Source organism: Tyto alba, unplaced genomic scaffold, assembly GCF_018691265.1.
Source record: "Tyto alba isolate M040663 unplaced genomic scaffold, T.alba_DEE_v4.0 Super-Scaffold_6, whole genome shotgun sequence".
In the NCBI taxonomy this organism is placed as follows: domain Eukaryota; kingdom Metazoa; phylum Chordata; class Aves; order Strigiformes; family Tytonidae; genus Tyto; species Tyto alba.
Genome location: NW_024881327.1, coordinates 13,826,824 through 13,848,143, shown reverse-complemented (window position 1 = coordinate 13,848,143; position 21,320 = coordinate 13,826,824). Strand labels below are relative to the sequence as shown.

The 21,320-nt window shown below is 42.2% G+C and overlaps 1 protein-coding gene across 3 annotated transcripts in view; it reads left to right on the top strand.

Annotated features, from left to right (window-relative positions):
* Nucleotides 1-21,320, top strand: part of UNC5C (unc-5 netrin receptor C) — a 271,714-nt gene that overhangs the window by 119,758 nt on the left and 130,636 nt on the right. The window contains exon 1 of one of the 3 annotated variants that reach the window (XM_042807595.1): nucleotides 20,758-20,904. The exons of the other annotated variants lie outside the window; for them this stretch is intronic. Within the exon in view, the coding sequence (XP_042663529.1) occupies nucleotides 20,883-20,904 (22 nt within the window). The 5' untranslated portion in view covers nucleotides 20,758-20,882. Of the gene's footprint in view, nucleotides 1-20,757; nucleotides 20,905-21,320 lie in introns of those variants that run through there. 3 annotated transcript variants of the gene reach the window in all.

Below are 21,320 nucleotides of genomic sequence, written 5' to 3'. Positions count from 1 at the left end.
GTCTTGTTATAAAGTTATTTTTACAAAGTCTGTTAATGGAATTCGTTAACTAGAGGGTGAGGGTAAAGCTAGATCTGTTCAGAGATTAAAAGAGGGAATTAGATTACCCAGATTACAGATAGGAAAAAAAGACTACAAGGACCAATATCTATGCCTCAGCACAGAGGGAGGTTATTAATAAGTAGCCACAGGGTTCAGACATAGAGCGGGCGTTGTTAAACACGTTTAGAGTAGAAGGGGGAGGAGAGAGGTAACTGCTGGCACAACAGGAACTTGTTTATTCAGCCACACAGTGCACTGAAAATTTCTAAGAAAGCTAGAAACTTGGGCAGTGTAATTCAAGATAGGCAGGTGCAATGAAATGCATACTGGGTAGAACAGTTGGCAAGCGCCCAGATGAGTTTTGCATTAACCCAAGCCACCCGTAGAGGAGATAAAGGGATGGGAGGTAAAAACTTGTCCCTTATACAGCACAGCACACCTGAGTCCTTCTAGCATAAATGAAAAGCCCCGTGGCTGGAGGGGAGGGAGACGAGCATCGCGTGACGTGTGGGTGTCTGGGGTGGGTATGGGTCACAGCAGCAGCAGGCGGGCACTGCCTGCCTTTTCTTTGCCCCTGCAGTAATGGTACTTGTGACTGTGTTTCTGCAACATGGCACTTAGCTCTGCGCAGTCATCCAGGCAGCTTCCCTTACCCATCCCAGTGCAAATGTGTAATGAGCATAATTAACCTTACAGAGCCAAGTGGCATTGAAGATAGATGACTAAAGATACCTGTGTGGCGGAGAAAGATGATGATTAGAATACCAAAATGTTGCACTTTGTTAAGGAGGAGATGATGTTGTCTATTTTACCTTTTCACCTTTATGGAGGGATTCACTTTCACTCATTTTATTCTGACTAAAAAAGTAAAAAATAGCAGAGAAAAAAGCGAGGGAAGGCTCACGAAAGATGAGAGGAATGGTAGATTGAAGTGAGAAAAGAGATTTGGCAATGAAGACTTGAAGCAGTTCTAGGAAATCAATTTGTCTCCCTTCCTATGCACAGGCTGTAACTAATGATTTGGAGAACGTTTCTGAAGGAACACTTGCAATAAACCCCGAACTAACTGATCCATTTCACTTCAAAGCATCTGATGGGGAAAAGTCGACTTTATCTTCTCCACTCAGGGTAGCAGTAAAGTCCTACGCATACTCCTTTCACTTCAGCAAGAAGTCTGCATCACCGACATTCTCAATCCCAGCTTTGCAAAGAAAACATCCAGAGACTGTTTTTTAAAAGCAGGCTGAGATCTGGTTTCCTCCATGGAATCAAAAGGCTGGACTTTTCACAAAAGATTTATGGGCATCTCTTCCAAATTCTCAGTGTTCAGCTGAATAGGAAGTCTGCCTGTTTAAGAGTTGGATTGATAATTCAATGCAGTGGGGATAAAGTATTAGTTTCTGAAGTTTGCCAGGAATTTTGTATCTGAGCATCCTCGAGGAGTGGGAAGGAGGGCTTCTGTGCCTGACATCACAAAGCTCATCTCTAAAAACAAGTATCTTGAGGTTTGGAGTTTCAAAAGAGGATGTGTTTTATTCCACAGCATTCTGAGAATTTGAGAGGTCAGCAGAACGGGACTTTCTTCTGCTTTGATTTTTTTTTTTTTTTTTAATTAGACAAAAGCCAACTTTTCCTCAGAAGGAAAGCCTGCCTTCCCCAGCTCCCTCATTTCCTTGCAGACCGTGCTGTTGGCAGAACGAGGACCTACTTCTGAAATCATTGCTACCAATTATACAGTAAAGATAATTCCACTGAGAAAGTGTAGACCAAACTTTATCTCATTAAGACAAAGTCCAGATGCTCCATTTATGTGTGTTTTAAAACCAGCACAGTAAAGTCTTCCAGATACATATAATTGGCAAGAGAAAGCAGAGTACAAAAGGGTAATAGTTCCGCTCTTTTGTTTTAAATTAACAACTGTGGTGTATCGTCTTGTCTCCAAATAGAGATCTGAACAAGGACATGGATTGTATGGCATGCCAAAAAAACTTCATGGGCGTAAGTCACAGGAACAAAAGGGAAGGACTCTCTGATGCTAGGAGATGCTATGAAGAGAGACTCTAAGAGAGAGTAACGTTGGAAAGAAATCAAGATGCCAGAAATGTGAGAAATAATGTCAAATTGTCAGCGCTGTTATTTTCAGGGTAGAAGGGGAAATAAATATTCTTTTGGGTCTTTGGCATGGGAGCATTTCTGTCCATGAGCAGGGGTGGGAAAGACCCTCTCCCAATTAGCCAGGCTGTCTGAAAGCCCACGTGGAAGAGGTTGGTTCTGGACATAGATGCCTTTGTCTCAATTTGCAGATACTCAGTAATATAAATTCCTCTCCTGCCCCCTGGGAGCGAGCTCGCAGGTAATCGAGAGTAGCATTTTACACAGGAAGAGGAAAAATCTCTGCATTTAGACAATTCTCATTGGAAAATGGTAGCCCAAGGCTGTAATAAAGATGCCAGTTTCATGAAACTGAAACCGCCTTGGACACACTGAATTATGGAGTAAAGGGAGCCCAGACAATTAATAGTAAAATTGCTCTTAAATATAAATGAGAGTTTAAGATAATGTTTTTGATAATAATCTTTTTGTAATAGCACAATAAAGTGATCTGCACTCCTCACCGTGCACAGAAGAGCTTATTTAAATGTCTTCTATTCCCTCGAGACCAGGCTTAGGTATTCGATGTACATTGTAATGTCAGTCATTATTTCCTGAGCACATTGACAAAGTTTGACTCCATTTATCCTAAGTGCTGAATTTAGCTGGGGGCTCTGCAGGCTCTATATTGCACCAGCACGGCCACAGCTGTGATGTAAATGGTGTTGCCTCTGAAGTTTCTGCCCCCCTTGGCAGGACACAGCAAAGGAGCCCGGAGCTGTGGGCTGGTGGGACGCACGCCGCGGCTTGGCGTACCCACGGCGGGGCAGGCAATGGTCTTGGCAGGAACACGAGGAAAAAACTCGTTATGAGGGGTCTGTTTGTAAGGCGAACAGCATCAGACTTTTGTCAGTCCCTTGATTTGAGTAATCCAGTAAGGTTTTTAAATATGTCTCTTGGAAATTATACACTGGAAGATTGCATGTAGCCGCAGTGCAGGAGACGGCGCGGAATTGCTCCCTTATCTGTTGATGTTGGCTGCACAAAAGAGCATGGCAGAAACTACGGCCCCAATCTGTCTCCCGGCGGAGGGCCGCTAGCAACCCAATCTCATGTCTGCGCTGCTTTATAGGGCATTGATTTTCTCTCTTAGGAGCGGATAAAGCTCTCACTAAAATCAAGGACAAAATCCCTATTGATACCAGTAGAAGTAGAATCCAGCTTTTGTGATTTAAGTGGTGTGTATAAGGAGGGGTCTCTGTCCCAAAGAAGAAAGCCTCTAACTTTTTTAAGCTTGGTTGCATTCATCTTGCAGGCGATCTGAAACAGGTATTATAAGCATCCCAGCTCCCTTAAGTGCTTTCCAGGGGAAGCGCCAAGTGCACCAAAGCTTCATGTTATTTCTCTTGCCTCTTTAATAAAAGGGCTGATTCTGATATTTGCAGATGCAGCAAAGAAGCAGCTCCCTTTCATGCTTGGGGAGGGGGGGGGGAGCCTGATTGTTGCCTACAATGCCACGATTCCCCTCCAGCTGGGGCAGGGCCCTCCACAGGCTGGAAATCCGGGCACAACGCGACACTCTCGCCCCTGATCTGGCAGTGTCCTCGCTGGCAGTAAAGGAAAAGTGACGCATCTTCGTTATAACATCAGGATGCACTCTTCTAGGGATAGGGTTAATTGGCTTTTTAGGGTGGTGGGAGGGAAAGGACGGAAAGTGTGACAGATGTTTCATTAGACGGGATGTCGAATAAAACAGTTAGGAAACTGCACCCCCCAGAGTTAACCTTTCCTGCCTGCATTTCAAAGCTCAATTGTGAGGTTAGGTTTGAAAAGGCTGATGGGGTGGGGAAAGGGAGGTTAATGTATTTTATTAGAGTCAGCTAAGGGGAAAAAAAAAAAAAAGCTTTTATTTCATGATGACCTGAATTATTCTCTCCTACTATAAATGAAATGACAGCTCACCTGGGAGAAGAGAGAGGGGATTTAAAACCAAATAACGATTCATAAAATCCATTGTTCCCAAGATAAATAAGTTTTGAAGAACATCTAGTGCTAGGCCAGCTTCGCTGCATGCAGAAGCCTTATAGCTGAAAGCCATTAAGTAATTAATACTGTACAATGCGTCAGAGCTCAAGGGAACGGTGCCCCGGTCCAGCTGAGGTACTTAGCTAAGATGTCACGTCCCACGACACTGTCCCAGCAGCACAGGGCAGGGCACAGATCCTGACTGTGCAGTTCAGGTTTTTGTGGTTTGCAGCTGGCTACTGCATAGGCTTTTTTGTCCAACTCCTGTCTCCTGGCGTTTGCTTTCTGCACATTTTCTGGCTTCTAGGACAGCATAAACATCTCTTTGACAGATATTTGCACGATCAGTGCCCTGTCGGAAGGTGTCCTTAGGGTTTGTTTTCTGACAGCTGCGCTGTCTTGTGTTCCCAGATACCACCAGGCTCTGCTGTGTTTCACACCAGTGTAAATCCAGAGGAAATCTATGGCCTATCAGTTTGCACGGGGGACAGAAAGAGACCCACTGCAGAGAGTGTATTGTACAAAGTTAAGTAATAAGTCAGTCCGGGTCTCCACTTGGCCTTGTCAAAGGGCAGACAGAGAGACATGCAGCAGGGAGGTGGGTGAGGTGGGGGGTGGCAGGCTCAGTTTGAATGTTTGCCCTTTGAATTAATTCTGGTTGACCTACTTCAGCAATGATTGAAGAATTTTTTATTCAGTTTGCCCTGATCTATCCCCTGGTGAGCGTGCGCTTGTTATTTTTTAATGAAACCATTTTCACAGCCTGTTGTTTTAGGTGTTGAGAATGGAGGAGAGTGAGGTTATTTTTTGGTTCGTATTCTATTTCTTGTTTCTTCAGGGTTCCCAGTGCCATGAGGTTGCTTTTAACTGCGTGCGCACAGTGCACTCCCCGTTCCTCATTCTCTGCTCAGCAGGATTGTTTTCATAGCAGATAAAAATAGTGTAAAGATATAATCAATGATTAAAAAAAGGTCTCTCTTACAGGAGTCATAACTGAATATTTCTGTCTTTCCCTGGGAGTCATGTGCAAGTAGACGTGAGGAGAGTCTTGCTCTGGCTTTAAACTTCTCTGGAGCATTGGTGCTTGAGCCTTTAGACACAGAATATATGTAGGATGGGATGCACTGAAGTAACTGTGAAAAATAGCTATTAATTTACACTCTTCGCTTATGTCAGACACAAAAGACTTGACATACTGGATGAGATCACTGTTCCATCTTGTTTTCGGTCCTGAGGAAAGTGGAGCATCTCATCTCTCCCTTCACAGCACGTCCTCGCACATTCTCCCACCAAGGCTGTTTCACTGTGAATGCAGTACCAAATGGTGAGATCCTGAGGTCTCTGCATTTTTGTTGAGCTTAACTTCACAAGAATTGCGTTTACTCTCCACCACTCTGGAGCTTTTGTTGTACAGCGAAGGAGGCTCCAGGGATGACTAATGGCTTAGTGACTGTGCAGATCCAGGGCTGATTGCCTTTTGAAGGCATTGCTTTGGCTCTGAAGTAGCAGGTACGGTAAACAGCCGCTTTTGTGTTTGGTTAGCAATCAACAGCCACTGCATTTTTACCACGCTAAAAAAACTACAGGTTTGGTTTTGTTAAGCCGCACAAAGGAGGTTTCCTTGTGGCAGTCTGAGACACACTCCTGTGATGTGCCGTTCCCTGGATGTTTGCTGGCAGTCTCGGCGTTCGATTTGCAGGGCAGGGGTAAGCAGCAACGAGCACGGAGGTTAAAAAATTTATCTTGGTTCTTTCTGTGCTTTGGATTTTTTTTTTCTGTCCTAAAGAAGGTAGTTTCCAGGTTTCTGCCTCTGAAAGAAACATTAAATCTCTTAGTTCTAAACAACTGAAAGTTAAGTAAAAAGACCCTTGGTTTCTTAAGTGAATGTTTCTTAGGCAACTGGCATTGATCACAGTTTCAAATATTGATTACTGGCTTAAAAGAAAAATTGACCAAATGCCAATACCATTTTTTCAACAAAGAAATAGATAATGTTTCTAGAAAGGAATAACATAGTAGTCTTATTTGTTGTATCATATCACTGTGAACAGCTACCTGAGTTAAGGGACATATAAGTTGAAAGGAAAAAAACCCAAAGACTTTATCTTAAACAAAGACATGCAGCTTTATTCCTCCTTCTCAATATAACTTGCCAGGAACAGGTTTCATAATGGAACACTATTATCATCACTTTAATCTTGTTTAAATTCAAAATTCTTCTTGCAAGCCTCAAGGCCTAGAGGAAAGACCTTTAGTAAGTTATCTTAGGAAAGCAGATTGCCTGTGAATCACTTCTTATAGTCTATAAAATCCTTTGTAATTTACAGAACAGCTGTCCATAATAAAACATCAGAAAAGCTCTAGTTTGAGTCCTTAAACTGAAATAAACATGATGTAGAAAAATAGTTGTGGAACACATTTAGAAAGGTGCAGGTGCCAGCTATAAGCTTTTCACCTCTTTACTGCTAAAAAGTCTTAAGGTAACAGGGTAGAAAAGGTTGCCAGATTAAATAATAGCCAATAAAAATCCATAGATCATCCACTTGGGCTTCTAGAAAGAAATGTGACCTCTAATGAATTTGAGAAGGAGACAACGTTTCTAAATGCACGTTTTGTTAAATATTGACCTTCAGATTTTTAAGTTATTATTTTTTTTGCTGTTCTTACAAACAAGGTTAAGAGAGGAGTTGCTGTAACATTTCAATGTAATAGGTGTTCACTTAGCATATGTTGGCCCTGAAGAGGACAAATAGAGCTTTTTCATCTCATGTCTGTTTAGAAAAATAGCATTCATGGCACTGATTCCACATAAATGTCTTCATAACTTACAGATATGCTTTTCTGAAATGAAATTTCCCATAAAGTCAGGTGCCAGTTAAAACAATATTGATGCCTGCTTCTCTACCACCTTTGTTCCTTGAAGACCTTAAGCTTAGACATCAAAGACCCATCCAATTTACTGACAGAGTCTAGAAGATGACAGGATGGGAAATAAAATAACGAGCCAAAGACAGATTTTTCTTAGAGAAGAGCTCTTATCTCCATTGGGAACAAAGTTGCTCCTTCTGATGCTCTTTCTGGGATTCTCCAGACTAGACTTCTGTTTTATATAATCTTCCTAGGTCCTCTAAGGAAACCAGCTCAGATTTCTTGTGGGGACCTTTCTTTCAAAAAAGAACTTCTGCAACTGGAATGGCAGCTGTGGTAAGCCTGCCTAGTGTGGAAAAAAATCCCTTCTTGAAAAGCAAACTGGCAGTTAGCATTCAATCAAGGCAATGTGGGCTCAGCAGAAACCCTGTGGCATGGTACTTAGGAAGGAAAAATTAGGCAGCTAGATTTCAGTGGGAAAATGGTTCCAGTCCTCTTTTCATTTTTATACCAGCTGAAGTCTTGTACTTCTTTTCTGACATAGTGGCCAGATATATGCTAACTTCACAGTGATTGGATTGCAGTAGGTTTGGACACCTGATGATATGATGTGTATAATTTGCAACATACGATGGCCTTTATATAAAACACAGGGTTACTTAAACTATGTTGTCTTGCTTCTGTCTCATCAAATGAGAATGATGAGAGAAAATTGTTGTTATGTCCTTATATAAGGACTTCATATTATGTATTAACAGAGACATAGGTTGGTTTCTTCTGCCCAGTCTTCATAAACAGATGAAACGGGAGGACAAAGTGGATTTTTATGGAACCCTTAATTTGTTCAGTGTGCATTGAAGACTGTTGCAATGAAAAGGCATAACTTTTGGGGGGTAGGAGTGTGAGTGCTTAACTAGTTGAAAAAAGATGTTTAATCGTATTGCAGAACTACAGCAGCTCCTTCATTCAGAAAGCAACAAGAAGGAGATCTATTGAGGATGGATTTCAAAACAGCTTTTTACATGTTTTCTGTTCAAGACCCAATAGCACTATTATCCAAATGGTAGCACTGAGAATGCAGTTGTGGTCTGATCAGAGCAACTATGGTAAGAGCAAAGACTAAATTCAGCAAATGAACCATGGAGTAGAAAGTCTTTCATTCTAATTTTTTTTTTTTTTTTTTTTTTTTTTTTTTTTTTTAATAAAAAGCTCAATGTACTGTCTACACCAACTCTCTACGACCACTTCCATAGTTCAAGGTTCTGGTATATGTCCCATATCAGTGAGCAGACTGGCAGTGGGAGTAAAGAGGAATGTCACAAGCCACAGGAGTTAAGATAAAAAAAGAGAGGAGATATGAACACAAGATAGCTTGTGCCATAAACACCCCACATGCTTATGCTTAACCAACTAAATAACTTAAATTCTTTCAATTGCTTCCCCCTTCTGTTAGTATTTCACATTATTATTTTCCCAGTACCATCTGATCTCAAATATTCACCTTTATAATAAACACAGTTTAAGCTGTTACTTCCTTAAAAGAGTCATAAATTATTTTGGATAGGGGAAGGAAACTGATGGGAAAAAAAGAATGGATGATGGAGGGGGGGAGATGAGGTTAGGAAATGATACACAGAGTCTGGCCAGAGCTACAGACACGTTTTGTGTCCTCACGTATGAAAGGATATCCCTGAGATGGATCTACCAGGAAAGATTAAGTCATGCTTGGGAAGAGGGGCTCAACGGTGGGTTTGGCTAGTGAATAAGTGCAGCAACTCTCCTTGGGTTTTAGGATGCTTTTAGCTATCTATTCTTGATAAATGCAGGCAGAAAGTTGAAAAGGATATATCTTCCAGTTGCAATAAGTCCCCCATAGTGATAAAGGGATTCAGGACTGTCAGTTTGTGGTTTTAAGGGTTTCATTACCATTTTCTAAAAAGTATTGTGGTTGCTGAATTTTTTCTCCTCTAAACAAGCAGATTTTGGTGAATGCTGCCCCTGCACCTGTTCTCCAGCATTATCCTGATAGCGAGCTGATGCTGTGCTCATGGTTGCAGTTCTCCCTCTGGCATATAAGAGGTAGTGCTAAGCAGTTACTTTTTCTAGATCAGTAATATTCACAGTAGGTTGGTTTTATTTTGTTAAATTCAAGCAATTAGTATATCCATCTGATATTTTTTCTCATTTTCAAATTAGGTATTTCAGATATGTACCTCCTTTTTATGCTCTTAGCAGCTCCAGCCCTTAAGTTGAATTTGCCAAAAGCTCCACTTATTAAATAACATTGATGGCAAACGTTAATGAAAGCTTCGATGCAGAGGCCCTCAGAGCAGAGTCTTCAAGGGGAAAGGCCAATGTAGTTTAAGGCAGGTAATCTCTCTTTTGTGCTAGCTACCTGAGCAAAGTCTGCACAGATGAATGTTGGCCAGGGCCTGTTGAATAGGTGGCACCCTGGAGCAACACAAGCTGGAGAACCTGACATGGCCTCAAAAGACTATCCATAACACCCACAGGTGTCTAGAGATGGTCAAAGCGAAGGCGATGAATGATGGGAATGACAGGTCTCCCCCACACCACCCCAGCTGCAATGTTGTGCAACACAGAGACGGCCCAGCATCCTGGGGTGTGATTTACACTCCCCTGGCCCAGCAAGGGCTGACAGTGTCAAGGTACCACATATTTATTGCTCCCACACACCCTAACGCTCTGTGGTCTCGGCTGTCAGTTTGTCTTTGCTCAATGGAATGACAACAACCTTCCTCCCTTATCAGGCCGTGCAACATCTGTTACAGTTTAGTAGCTAATTTCCTACAAAATTGGGAGGCTTTAGTCTGCTAAAATTAAGTTCCTGCTATCAACAGCTGCCAGGGAATGTGCTTTTGTGGAGCATCTCGTGACTTTGCACAGGACTTACTCAGCTTCTTAATTAAACCTCTCTGGTCTGGAGAGTGCGCACAAGGTGTGGAACAGGAGTGGAGCTCATGTCAAAGATGTCACTCACAATTATTTCATATCCAAACGCTTATTTTCCCATTATAGGTCAGGTAAAATTTTATTTTTCTTCTTTTGTTGGCTCCTGTCAGCAATTCAACCACATACTGTGGTTACCTTCATCTTAACAACCTGCTTTTCCAAAGCAACTGCTCAAGCGAGGCAAAGACTTGTTAATAGGGTTCTTCTAGTAGTTGACCTACTAGCTGCGAGGGAACCGCCTTCTTGAGGTGACTTTTAGAGACTTGCTGGGATTGATGATGGACCACTAAAAAGAAGTAAAGACACCATGCAGCCAGTAAGCTGGAACTATCAGCTCTGGCAAAAAATTCTGCTGGGGTAGTAGCATAGCTGTGTTGTATTTCTATTTGTATATATTTCAATGTGGTGAAGTGTCCTCCAACTCAGCAGCTTGAGGAGCGCAGCATTAAATTTCCCTATTGCTGTTATTTTGAAATTTATCAACTCTGGCATAAAAGCATCCTGAAGTGACAGGTTTAAAATATAGCGTTGTTCTTGTGTCCTCCTTTCCCAGATGCAAAATATCACTCTCTTTTTGAACTCCAGTAAGCGCATGTACGGAGTAGAATACTGAGCTCTCCTCACCCTCCCATCTGCAGATTTCTCCCCATATGTTACATTTTAAGGTGTAATTTAATAACGAAAGGGATTTAATAAATTTTAAAAATTGGGCATGAATTTTTAGTGCTTGTAGAAGGTGCCAGATGGACAAGTGGTGGAGAGGGAAGACCTTTCTTTGTCACCAGAGGCCCTAAAACAGGAGTAACAGCAGCACAAAGTTCTTCACATTGCCTTTTAATGTGCCTTGATCTCCCTTCTTAACTGATTGCTGAGCTTTTTCTCGGGATTTGCTCCAGACCCAGCCAGGCTGAATTTTTTGGCTCTTTGGTTGGCTGTCTGTCCATTACCCTGCCCCAACCAGGGGGATCAGCTTAACCCCAGGAGGAGAGGAAAGCAGTGCATTTGGGCAGGACAGTGAAGTGTGTGCTACTTTTAAGCTGGGAAATGGTTTGTTGACTTGCTGGAAAGGAGGAAGGCGGAAGGCGGCAATTACCAAACCCCGTCTTGGGTGGCTGGTGCTTTTCACAAGCATACAAAGGCAGCTGCAGATAAACAGAACAAGCACTTTAAGCATGTCTGCATTGATACAGTCTGTGGTTTGCCAAGATTGCTAGAGTATTATACAGCAGAAGTCTGTTTGAAACCTGGATTTATATAACTAATCCACTAAAATACTATAATGAATAGTAAACTGAGCGTTTAATCAAGAAGTGGTCTTTATAGCTACAAAAACCATTGCACAATAGTATTATGTAATACAATTGCACATTTAAAAAAAAAAACAAAACAAAAAAAAAAAAAAAAAACAAAAAAACAACAATGTTTCAGTACTGATAGCTTTTGCAATCTTATTATTTTCCTCCTCCTAAATCTGCTCTTCACCAGGTTGCTTGTTTCTCCAAGCATTCTTTTAGGTAACATCATGGGTAAGGCTTGCCATGTTTATTTAAAAATAGGTCAGCAATAGTATGCAGTCTTAATTGAAAAGTATCTGAATTTGCTCACTGAATATTGAGTATTGGCACTGGTTTTGTACCCACAGTTAAGTCAAGCAGGACTCTAGTGAGTTTTGTTCAGCTGTTGAACTGCATCGTAATTGTCAGATTTCATGTATTTTTGATAGAAGTCAACCATTGATCTTAGAAAGCCTGAAGTTGTACAAGAGATTTAGCTAGTCTAGTTGTTAAAATAATGAAAACACAAATGAACAAAATACAATAGATAAAAACGTGGTTTGAGGGCATGCTAGAAAAGCCAACCCCCTTTATCATGCCGGTGCCACTGCAGCTCATTCTGAGTCACAGAACGCTGCCAGCCAGAAGCTGTGACTTCAAGCATATGTGCTTCATGTACAGGCTAAGGTCTGGAGCTAGGTCAACTATAGATGAAGCCATTATGTCAGTGGCACACCCCAGGTTATTATTTTTAAATCTTCTTTGATGGAGCTTTTTTACACCTACATGACACGGTGAGAATTTTTGTAGCTTTCTCACCAAGCTGTGTAAAGGTAGCGGTGCAAAAAGAGGCAGAGCAAATGCGTGCAATTGGAGAGGGATTTTTTTCTATTTTAATTTAGTATTTGTTGTGATTAAAATTAATCAAAATTCAAGTTGGTAACAAAGAGCTTATAGCATCATTTCATGTAAATATATGAAGCTAATAAATGAACAGAACAGTTAATGGAATAATTTTAAATGGATGTGATAAACATAACTGTGTAGATAATAAATGCTCACATTCTTTATATTCAAGAAAATCTAACTTTTCCCTTCCAGATGATGAATACATGGTTGTAGTTACCTGCATCAGTTACTGCCTGGCAATGCCTGCCAAGTGACAGTATTCTTGCCATGATGCCCAATCACCTGCCTTGGGTGGCTGCAGAAAAGTGCCACGTCTTGTTGAGGAGAATGTAGAGGCATATCAGCTTGAGGTAGCTAGCCTAAATTAAAGAAAAAGGAAGTAAACGTTCAGGTGGGAAATGAGTACGTTTGCCTGCTTTGCAGTCCATGAGGCACAAGGAACGGAGGTGCCTTAAGCAAGGTTAAGTGCAGAGACCACATCAGAGGTGTCGGGTGCTGCTCTGCACGCCTTGGAGATAGATAAGCCATTTGAGAGTGGGGCTGCCCGCTGCTATCAGAAGGAGGCATATTTGGCCAAAGCCAGGCACTTGTGAAGCTCCTGCTTTAGAACGGTTTACACGGAATTACAGGGTACGGCCTGGTCCTGCGGGCGGGTGTAGGGTGCCCCAGAGCCTGCCCCATTTCGGGGTGCTTGGCCTGCTCACCTGTGTCGTGTGGAGCCCTCAGCCCCTGGTACGGCCTCTGCCAGCTCAGAAAGTGGGGCAGCCTCCTTAACCTGTAAAAATTACCTGTTGGCTCCGAGGGTGCTTCATGTGGGACTCTCAGTGCTGGCCAAGACTGCGGCTAGCTGCTGCTAAACTCACTATCCCCCCTATATTGCCCTACATCTGGGGTCCGTAGCCTGGGGTCCAGTGTATGTTTTGGGGCAATCTGTATCCTGCTTTGGTTGCTGCCTGTGATAAATATGTTTAGCAAGTGAAGGTGCTCCTTTTCAAAGTCATGGCGTTACATCTGCACCCTTTATCTCAAGAGAAAGCATCAGACAAAGTACTAGGCTTTTTTAAGTTAAGTTTCTTTTTATTGTCTAATTGTCAAACTACCCACAGCCCAGCTTGATGCTACACCATGTTGTAGAGCGGTTCTTTCATGCACACTACGCTCGGTGTTTATCTCCCATTATCACACCCTGCTGACAAGACAGTGAATAGAAATCGTGGCAAATATGTGACAGGCGATTCGAGGAAGCGTTTGGATGCCCCCTAGTAAGTTAATCAGCTTTTGATACCTGCAAACTAACTGTACGAGGGGCTGGAAGACTGCTGGCACAATGCCGCAGTAAATTGTTTCTTCTTCACGGGAAGTGTGCAGCAGCCACGTAGTTTGGACGACGGAGCGTTTGACAGCTCACCCGTCACGCGTGGAGCACCCCGTGGGAGCTGCTCACCCTCAGTTTTGCATGCAGCCAAGCGCTGATGAAACGGGGGCTAAATAGGAGAATCATTTTCCAATCAAACAGCAGTGTGGCTATTTATCCCATTGCTGAAAGGGTCTCTGTCAAACCCCTCTGCCTGGAAGACATTCACTTGGCATGTTTATTGAAGCAAACCCTGTGCTTGGCTGGTTTGTTGTAGCCTTTTTTTTTTTTTTTTAAATAAAATAAATGTCTGAGGAGATAGGGAGATGGTAAAAGTCTTTGCTGATGTATGGTCCCATCACATTCATTAATGCAAGATGGCATGATGACAGATATTGGGAAAACTTTGCAGGGTCTGTGCAGCCATGCAAAAAGGATCTTGCCAATATTTAATAAAAGAAAGACTGATGAGACAAAGAATATATGTACATGGGCTGACCTGGTTAATCGGTGTTTGGCTTGTCCAGATGTTAGAGCATTCAGTAGCTTAAAGAGTGACCTGTAAGCAGAGTGAACAGTGTTATGCATGTGCTGTTGAGGCATTAATGTGAACTTCCTGAGGGATTTAAAATCCAAAGTAGAACTATGATTTTACAAGTGATGGGGATTGGGATTATCCAGGTTTTAATATAGCTATTTCTTTTTCACAAAGCACATGATCTCTACTCACTACAGAAGCACTTATCTTCTAAAACTAACAGGAAAATCCTACAGGCAAAACTAAACTCAAACAGTTTTATCTGAAAAGGAGGGTAAAAATGCAGTTTTCATACAATAAAATTCCCTGTCTTTGTGTGGATTAGACAGCTTTTCCCTATACCTTAAATTTATTACTGTACAACTGCAATACTGTGCGTTTTAGCTGATGGGGTTTTTTTATGTATTTCTTAAAATATAAAGATAATACATAGTTTGAAAAGTGATAATTTAGCAGTTTACAGTGGTCAGAGATCAATTCATCTTCCCCCAGTATTTGTTGGCAACTTTTTGCATACGTTTGCAATTTTTTTTTAAGTGCTAAAATTCTGCAGACAGCTACTTACTTTATTGCCTAATCCTGTATTTTCTTCACCAAACACAAATCTTTTAGATTAATTGTGTTTAAAAAAATCTTTAATTTGCAGTGATTTAAATTCAATGTATTTCTACTGAAATTGATACATCTGTTTTAGATTTATACCTGGGCAAATTGAAAGCAGGATTTGGCTCATTATACAATTATGTATTACTAACATTTCTGAGACAGTGAACTCAAATGTCCTGACTGCTCAGATTTGCTGATCCAATTATTTTGGGGAATACTGTGGCTCCTTTGGTTGTCTAGTTTTTCTCCTGTGTGCTGTCTCCCTATGCTTTAATACAGCTCTTGTTCAGTTGTGTCTCTCTTGAATCACTGCAGCCAGATCTGTAATCTTTATGAAGGTGGCCATGTTCAAGTTTGGTTTTACTTCAGTTCTTAACTCAAATGTGGGTCATTGTCCATGTTCAGAATCAGTGCATGTCTTAAAATTCCGTCTTAATTTCTGCCCATTCTCAGTTGGATGCATGTATCAGTATGTTGGAGGTTCAGCAAAAAGTATGAGTCAGGTGTTTTCAAGTAAAATTTGGACATGTCATTTTCACTGAATTATTTCTTGAATCAACTCATGCATCTCAGAGATTGAATGCTTTGGCATCATGATGCTTGGTCCAATATTACGCAGAGCTCAGGTTTTACTATAATAACTGCTGGTTACCCAAGATCATATGTGATCACATCACATGCAGTATATGTCCATCAGACCTCATGGGGCTCTGTAAAATACTTGATTTTGGTGCTTAAAATTCACTTCAAGGTATGTAAAGGCACTGGAAATAATCCTCCCTCTAAGCTTAGGCTGAAAAATGTAAACCCTAAAACCTGTCCTACTTCCTGTCTTCCCCCACAATCCCTAAAATATGCCTACATGCACCTGCTTCCTTTGCAGAGATGACCCATTTTTTAAGTTATATATAAGTGTATGTTTCGCTAGGTTTGGTTCTGTGTTTTCTACAAGTGATAACTAAAGATTGTGGTTAGGTTATGCTACAGATACAAGATCACAGATCAATTGTGGACTCTAGTGGGCTAAATAAAGCTCTAACTTTGCCTAGCCGGGTGCTGGGGAAAGCAGGCATGGGTTTGGTCTGTTGGTTTTAAATGCCCACTTGCAAGTTAGTAAATTTGGACACTGGGTGGCTTGTAGCATCTTTGCACTGACAGCATCTGTCCCCTCAGTATCACTTTATTAAAGGTCAGGAGACAAGAAACGTGTGGGTGGGACAACAGTAGAGAGCCGGGAGAGGCAGACCTCCAGGTCCAAAACTGCATGGGGAGAAGAAAAGAGGGGGGGAGATCGTGGGAAATGACAGAACAGCATTATGCTAACTGGTTGTGATTTTAGCAGCAGGTTTGTCAGAAAAAGATCAGACCACATCCTGCCTGCTGTTGAAGTGTCACCTCACTTAGTAATCCTCTGCACAGACGACACAAAGTACATACCATTGGAGACTTACAAACAGAACATTTGGTTCCAAGGTCTTCCTAATACCTCTCAGTATTTTCTAGAAGTAGTTCATTTTTTTAGATTTGCTTTGTACCAGAAGATAGAAAATTAAGTTCAGTGATTAAATAGCATCAACCTTGTCTCAATAGGGCTGAGTAAACCATAGTCGTGTAACATGGCAGAGGTTCATACTACGCTATACACTGTATGGGCCTTTTGGATTCTGATTGTGTTACTGACATGTAGTTACCAGAGCCAAATAAAAGGTGCCAGGGAGAATTATCTTCTGATAACACACTATTAGAGTGATGTTACATAGCATAATGATATGTTACCTGTCCTGGGTTGAGTGAGTGGTGGAGTTTTTTGGTGGCAGAGGAGGGGGCTTTAGGGGTGGCCCCCTGTGAGAAGCTTCTCGAAGCTCCCCCAGCTCCAAGTCAGCTCCACTTCTGTTTGGGAGATTGAGCCAATCAGCTGCACCTCTGCGATAACGTATTTAAGAAGGGACATGGTGACAAGGAGTTGGACTTGTGAGGAGGAGTTGCTGCAGCTGCGTGAACACCAAGGTCAGTGGACGAACAGAGGAAGAAAGGAGGGGGGAGGCATGCCGGAGCAGAGACCCCCCTGTATCCTGTGGTGAGACGGCAGGGCGGCCCCCCCTGCCACCCATGGAGATCTACGGTGGAGCAGACACTGATTTATGGCCTGTGTTTCGCCTGGTTGATCAAGGTGCTTTGCCCAAAGAAGGCCGGGGTCTTGTGGGAAAAGGTAGCCTCACTGCTGTAATTCAGTGCTGGGAGGATTGCAGCATGCGGGGGGGTCCCACGCAGGAGCAGCTCAGGAAGGGCTGCAGCCATGGGAGGGAATCCAGTCGGAGAAAGTTGGTGACCCACAACGGAGTAGTGTGGAGAACGCTGCAGCCCATGGGAAGGACTCATGTCAGAGAAAGTTTGTGGAGGACTGTCTCCTGTGAGAGGGGGACCACGATGGAGCAGGGGGAAGAAGTTCCAGAAGCTCCCCCCACCGAAGATGGAGAAAGTGGCAGCACTGACTGCACCCCCCATTCCCTGACCCTGCACCGCTGGGGGAGGAGGTAGAGATATCGGGAGCAGAGCTGAGCCCGGGAAGAAGGGAGGGGTGGGGGGAAGGTGTTCTCAAGACGTGTCAATGTTTCTCACTGTCCTACTCTGTTACCTGTTGTTAGTGTCTGTAATAAATGTATGTTCTTTTTTTTTCTTCCCCTAACAAGTCTGCCTTTTGCTCGTGCCCATAAAGGGTGATTTTTTTCCCATCCCAGTCCTATCTCGAGCCCCAAGCCTGGCTCTCTGTCCCTTCTTATTGTTGGAAGAGAAGGGAAAGAGAGTGGCTGCGTGCTGTTCGGCTGCCGACCAGGCTCAAACCACGACATTACCATATCACACATAGCTCCTTTTAGAATGAAAAAAAAAAAAAAAAAACAAAACTAAAAAAGGAGTAGGTCAGCTGCATCAAAATACCTAGTTGTATACCTTTCTAGTACAGTTAAAGGGAAGTAGTTTATGGACCAGCAGTTCCAAATAGATGTGGTGGGAGTTACATCTCACTGCCTTTGACTTTGTAGCTCAAATAAAACAGGACTCGTTTAAATTAGAGACAGCTGGCAGCCACCTTTGGTGGTTTTAAGAATGAGATCCAAATTTGAAGCCCTAAATCTTTAGGAAAGTCTCTTCCATGCTTTACTACCTTAACTGCATAGCCAATGGCAAACTCTTGATTATGCTGAGGAAGCATATGGTAAAGACCCGAAGGAAGAAAGTTAAATAGGAATGATGCAACACTGTCTGTTTCCGATCTTTGTCACCCTCACTCAAGGGCTCTTGAAGACTTCTTGTTTGGGGGTAGGTATGGAGGAAAAAAATGGAGTTATGATATCCTTTGAGCTGCTTTCTGAGTTCATTCTCCATCATTTATGAAACTAGATAGTGGTTTCCATAGAAGCCAAGAGTCTAAGGAATATAAATATACTGCTTTAAAACTAATGGTGCACTGTTGACTCAGGACTGTTTGAGCTGGGAACATAGCAAGCGTCTTGAGATACACAACTCAAATCTCTTGTTTTATACAAAACAATATGGTGATTTTAAAATGTAGAGCTACATGGTGTTTTTTAAAAGCAATCAATCGAAACACATGTTTTCTGGCAACAGTGATTCACATAGGTTCTGCTGCAACCTCTAAATGAAATGCCAACGTCAAGAAGGGTCTGCACATGCTTCTAGAAGCTTTTATATTTTGCAGACAACATGACACTTGTGTATTTTGGCGGGGAGGGGAGGGAGTGGATGTTTTTAAAGACACAGAAAGGTTTATCTAAACCATGGCTTCATGCTATTTGCGGTGTTGTCATAACCTTATCTTCTTAGCAGATTTTCCAATACTGCACAGTGTGCATCTGTGACTGAGACAAAATCAATGCTTATAGATTTAGCTGTGTAATCCTATCACTTGTCCTCCTAGATATGATTTGAAATGTAAAGTTTGTTAATGTTTAAATGAACTGGAAGGCCTAGGGTCTCTAGAGGAGTTTTCAGTTTCTTAGAGAGTAATCCATTTCTTACCTTTTATTTTCCTGCTTGTCTCTGTCAGTCTTTTTGTCTCCTTAATCATTTAAGACGCTGGAACACTCAATCATGCCCAAAGTACATATCGAAAGAAAAAAGCAGAAACATTGCTAATCATGTTACCAATAGCTGCTTAAGCATGGGGAATGCTTGAATTCCTCTGTACGAATCACAGTTAGGGAAAGTGAAACAGAAAGTAAGTAATTGGCTTTTACTACTTTTGTCATAAAATCAGTTAAAATTCAGTTTCCCCACACTGTAGACAACTACTCTTACCTCTTAAAAAAAAAAAAAAAAAAAAAACAACTATGTAGTTTTCTACAATACTGTATCTTACCTGTTTTGGCAAGAAATATTTTAATGAAGAAGTAGAAAAAATGGTTTATTTTATTTTCCCTGTTCTCAAGGGAATGGAGAAGGAGTATACATACCAATGCCAGGGGGAAAAAAAATATTGAGGGGTACTTTGAGGCAAAAATTCTTGTGTGAATTTGTAGAAGAGGGAGGCAAAATAATTTTGGGACTTGTTGCAAATTTTGACAATCTTGCATTTAGAACCATCTGTTACTTATTTGGATTGCACTGGTGAGAAGCCAGGCTTGTTCACCTAAGTAAGGAAGTAGATTACTTGGGAGGAGATATTTGGGTATTTTAAGAGTTCACCTGGCATGAGTGCCTGGATGCTGAGAACAGTAATTAATTACTCTCGGTGTCTTAAAGCCCAGCCTAACTGAGACAAAATACTCTTTCATTGGGCTAATGTTCTGCACTTTAATGGATTAAACTGTGGAATGAGGCTCAGATTCCTAATGTTCTTCCTGGATATTCAGTGTCTTCTTACACTCTGTCCTATGCTTGCCTCCAGGTTGAGCATTATTTTTGAATGAGAGCTGGAAAGAGAGTTTGGAAATGGGGTTCACGTAGCAGAGCTTCATTCACCACTGTCTGCATAGACTGCCAAGAGAAACTGCCTCAAACACATCAAACTCAGCCTAGGGTTTATGTTCTTCATGTTTATGGCCTTCGGCGGTTCTGGGGGAAAACTTGGCTCTGGATTTAGTTTATTCCCACCCCAGCTCTCCTTCCCTTGTGTCCCACCAAGTGAAACTCTGTCTGTGGGGGTACCTCTGAAAGTGCTGGGGGTGTGTTGGGAGGGATGCTGGCATGCCTGCCTGTTCACAGTCCAGGGACAGCAGCTGAGTGTGGAAGAATTTCTCTCAGGTTTCTTCAGCTTGAATCCTCAAAGAAATCAGCAAAGAATCAACCACATTCAGGATTCATTTGCTAAAACCTTTACAAAGTGAATCCTCGCAAGTGTGTGTGTGTGTGTATCTGCATGCACAGTATGAAGAAACAGTCAAATCATGGTTTTCCCACGAGCCCCCATATGAGTAGCGCCTTTCAAGGGCTCACAGGCCAAATGCAAGGAGGAATCTGAGAAAGATTTTGAAAATGTCATTGTAGGTTGGCGGAACGGGGGAGACCATCAAAGTTTCTTGCCTTATCTCAAGACTAATGCCAAGGCAGTTTCTTATTTCTTTTATTTATTTATTTACTTAGCGTGAAGGTAGGATTAATGAGGATTTTAGGATGTGCAATTTGCGTTGGGTGATCCCACAGCAATAACCTGTTCAAGCCTTTGTGTATGCAAGTCTGATACTTCTTCCAACTTGATTGTTTTCATCACCAAAAGTAGAAGAGGGTAGGGGCAGCAGAGATAAGTGAAGTGTTTCAGATCATTTACTTAATCTCCCCGTGCAGCTCCCAGGTGGGACCGAAACTACAGTAAGATTATTAAAAAGTGGGGCTTGTCTTTCGGAAAGAGTGTCCTGATAACAGAAGAATCTTGCTTTGAAGATCATTATCCGTGTGGGCTGATTGCCTGCTTACAGATACACAGCCTGTGGGCTCGGCTCTGACGTGAGGTTTTACACGTTGGCACGAATACTCCCCCAGGCTGACCTTCAGCCCCGGTTGTGCAGCTGAAGCTCAGGGCTGGTGGGCTGGATGCTTCCACGGAGCAAGGGCTCATCCTCTGCCAGGGCATGCAGAGGGGCTGCCGCCACAGGAGGGAAAAGCAGCAAGATTTTCTGCTGGCTGAAGTGTAATTAGTGGGCATAAACTCAAATGGATGGTGATCTTGGAGCACTGAAGCTCAACGATGGTCAATTCTGATCTGTCAGGTGGGTTCTCTGCCGTTTGCAGTGTGCACCCACTGGGAAATGTTGGTTTTGGAGTCAGATGGTGAGATTCAAAGCATTTTGTTGTGACCAAATGAACTGTACTCTAATGACAAAAAGCAGTGCAAAAAGTGCTTAACTTGCATTTTAACTTACCCCATCAGTGTGCTGGTAAGGAGAGAAGGGGGCTTTGCAGATGGGAAAATTGAGGAATGTAGGTGTTACAGTTATTTGGGGCATGCCAAGTGGCATTTAAGGGCAGAATCAAAGTCCAAGGAGCTGAAACTGTACAAGAGGGTAGTATTAATGGAAACCAGGGGCTACTGAGTATGAATTGGACCAGAGGCTCTCTCAGATCAAGCAGGTGTCTGCATGCAGTGCTGTTTACAAATGTGAAAATAATCTATGTTAATAATTGA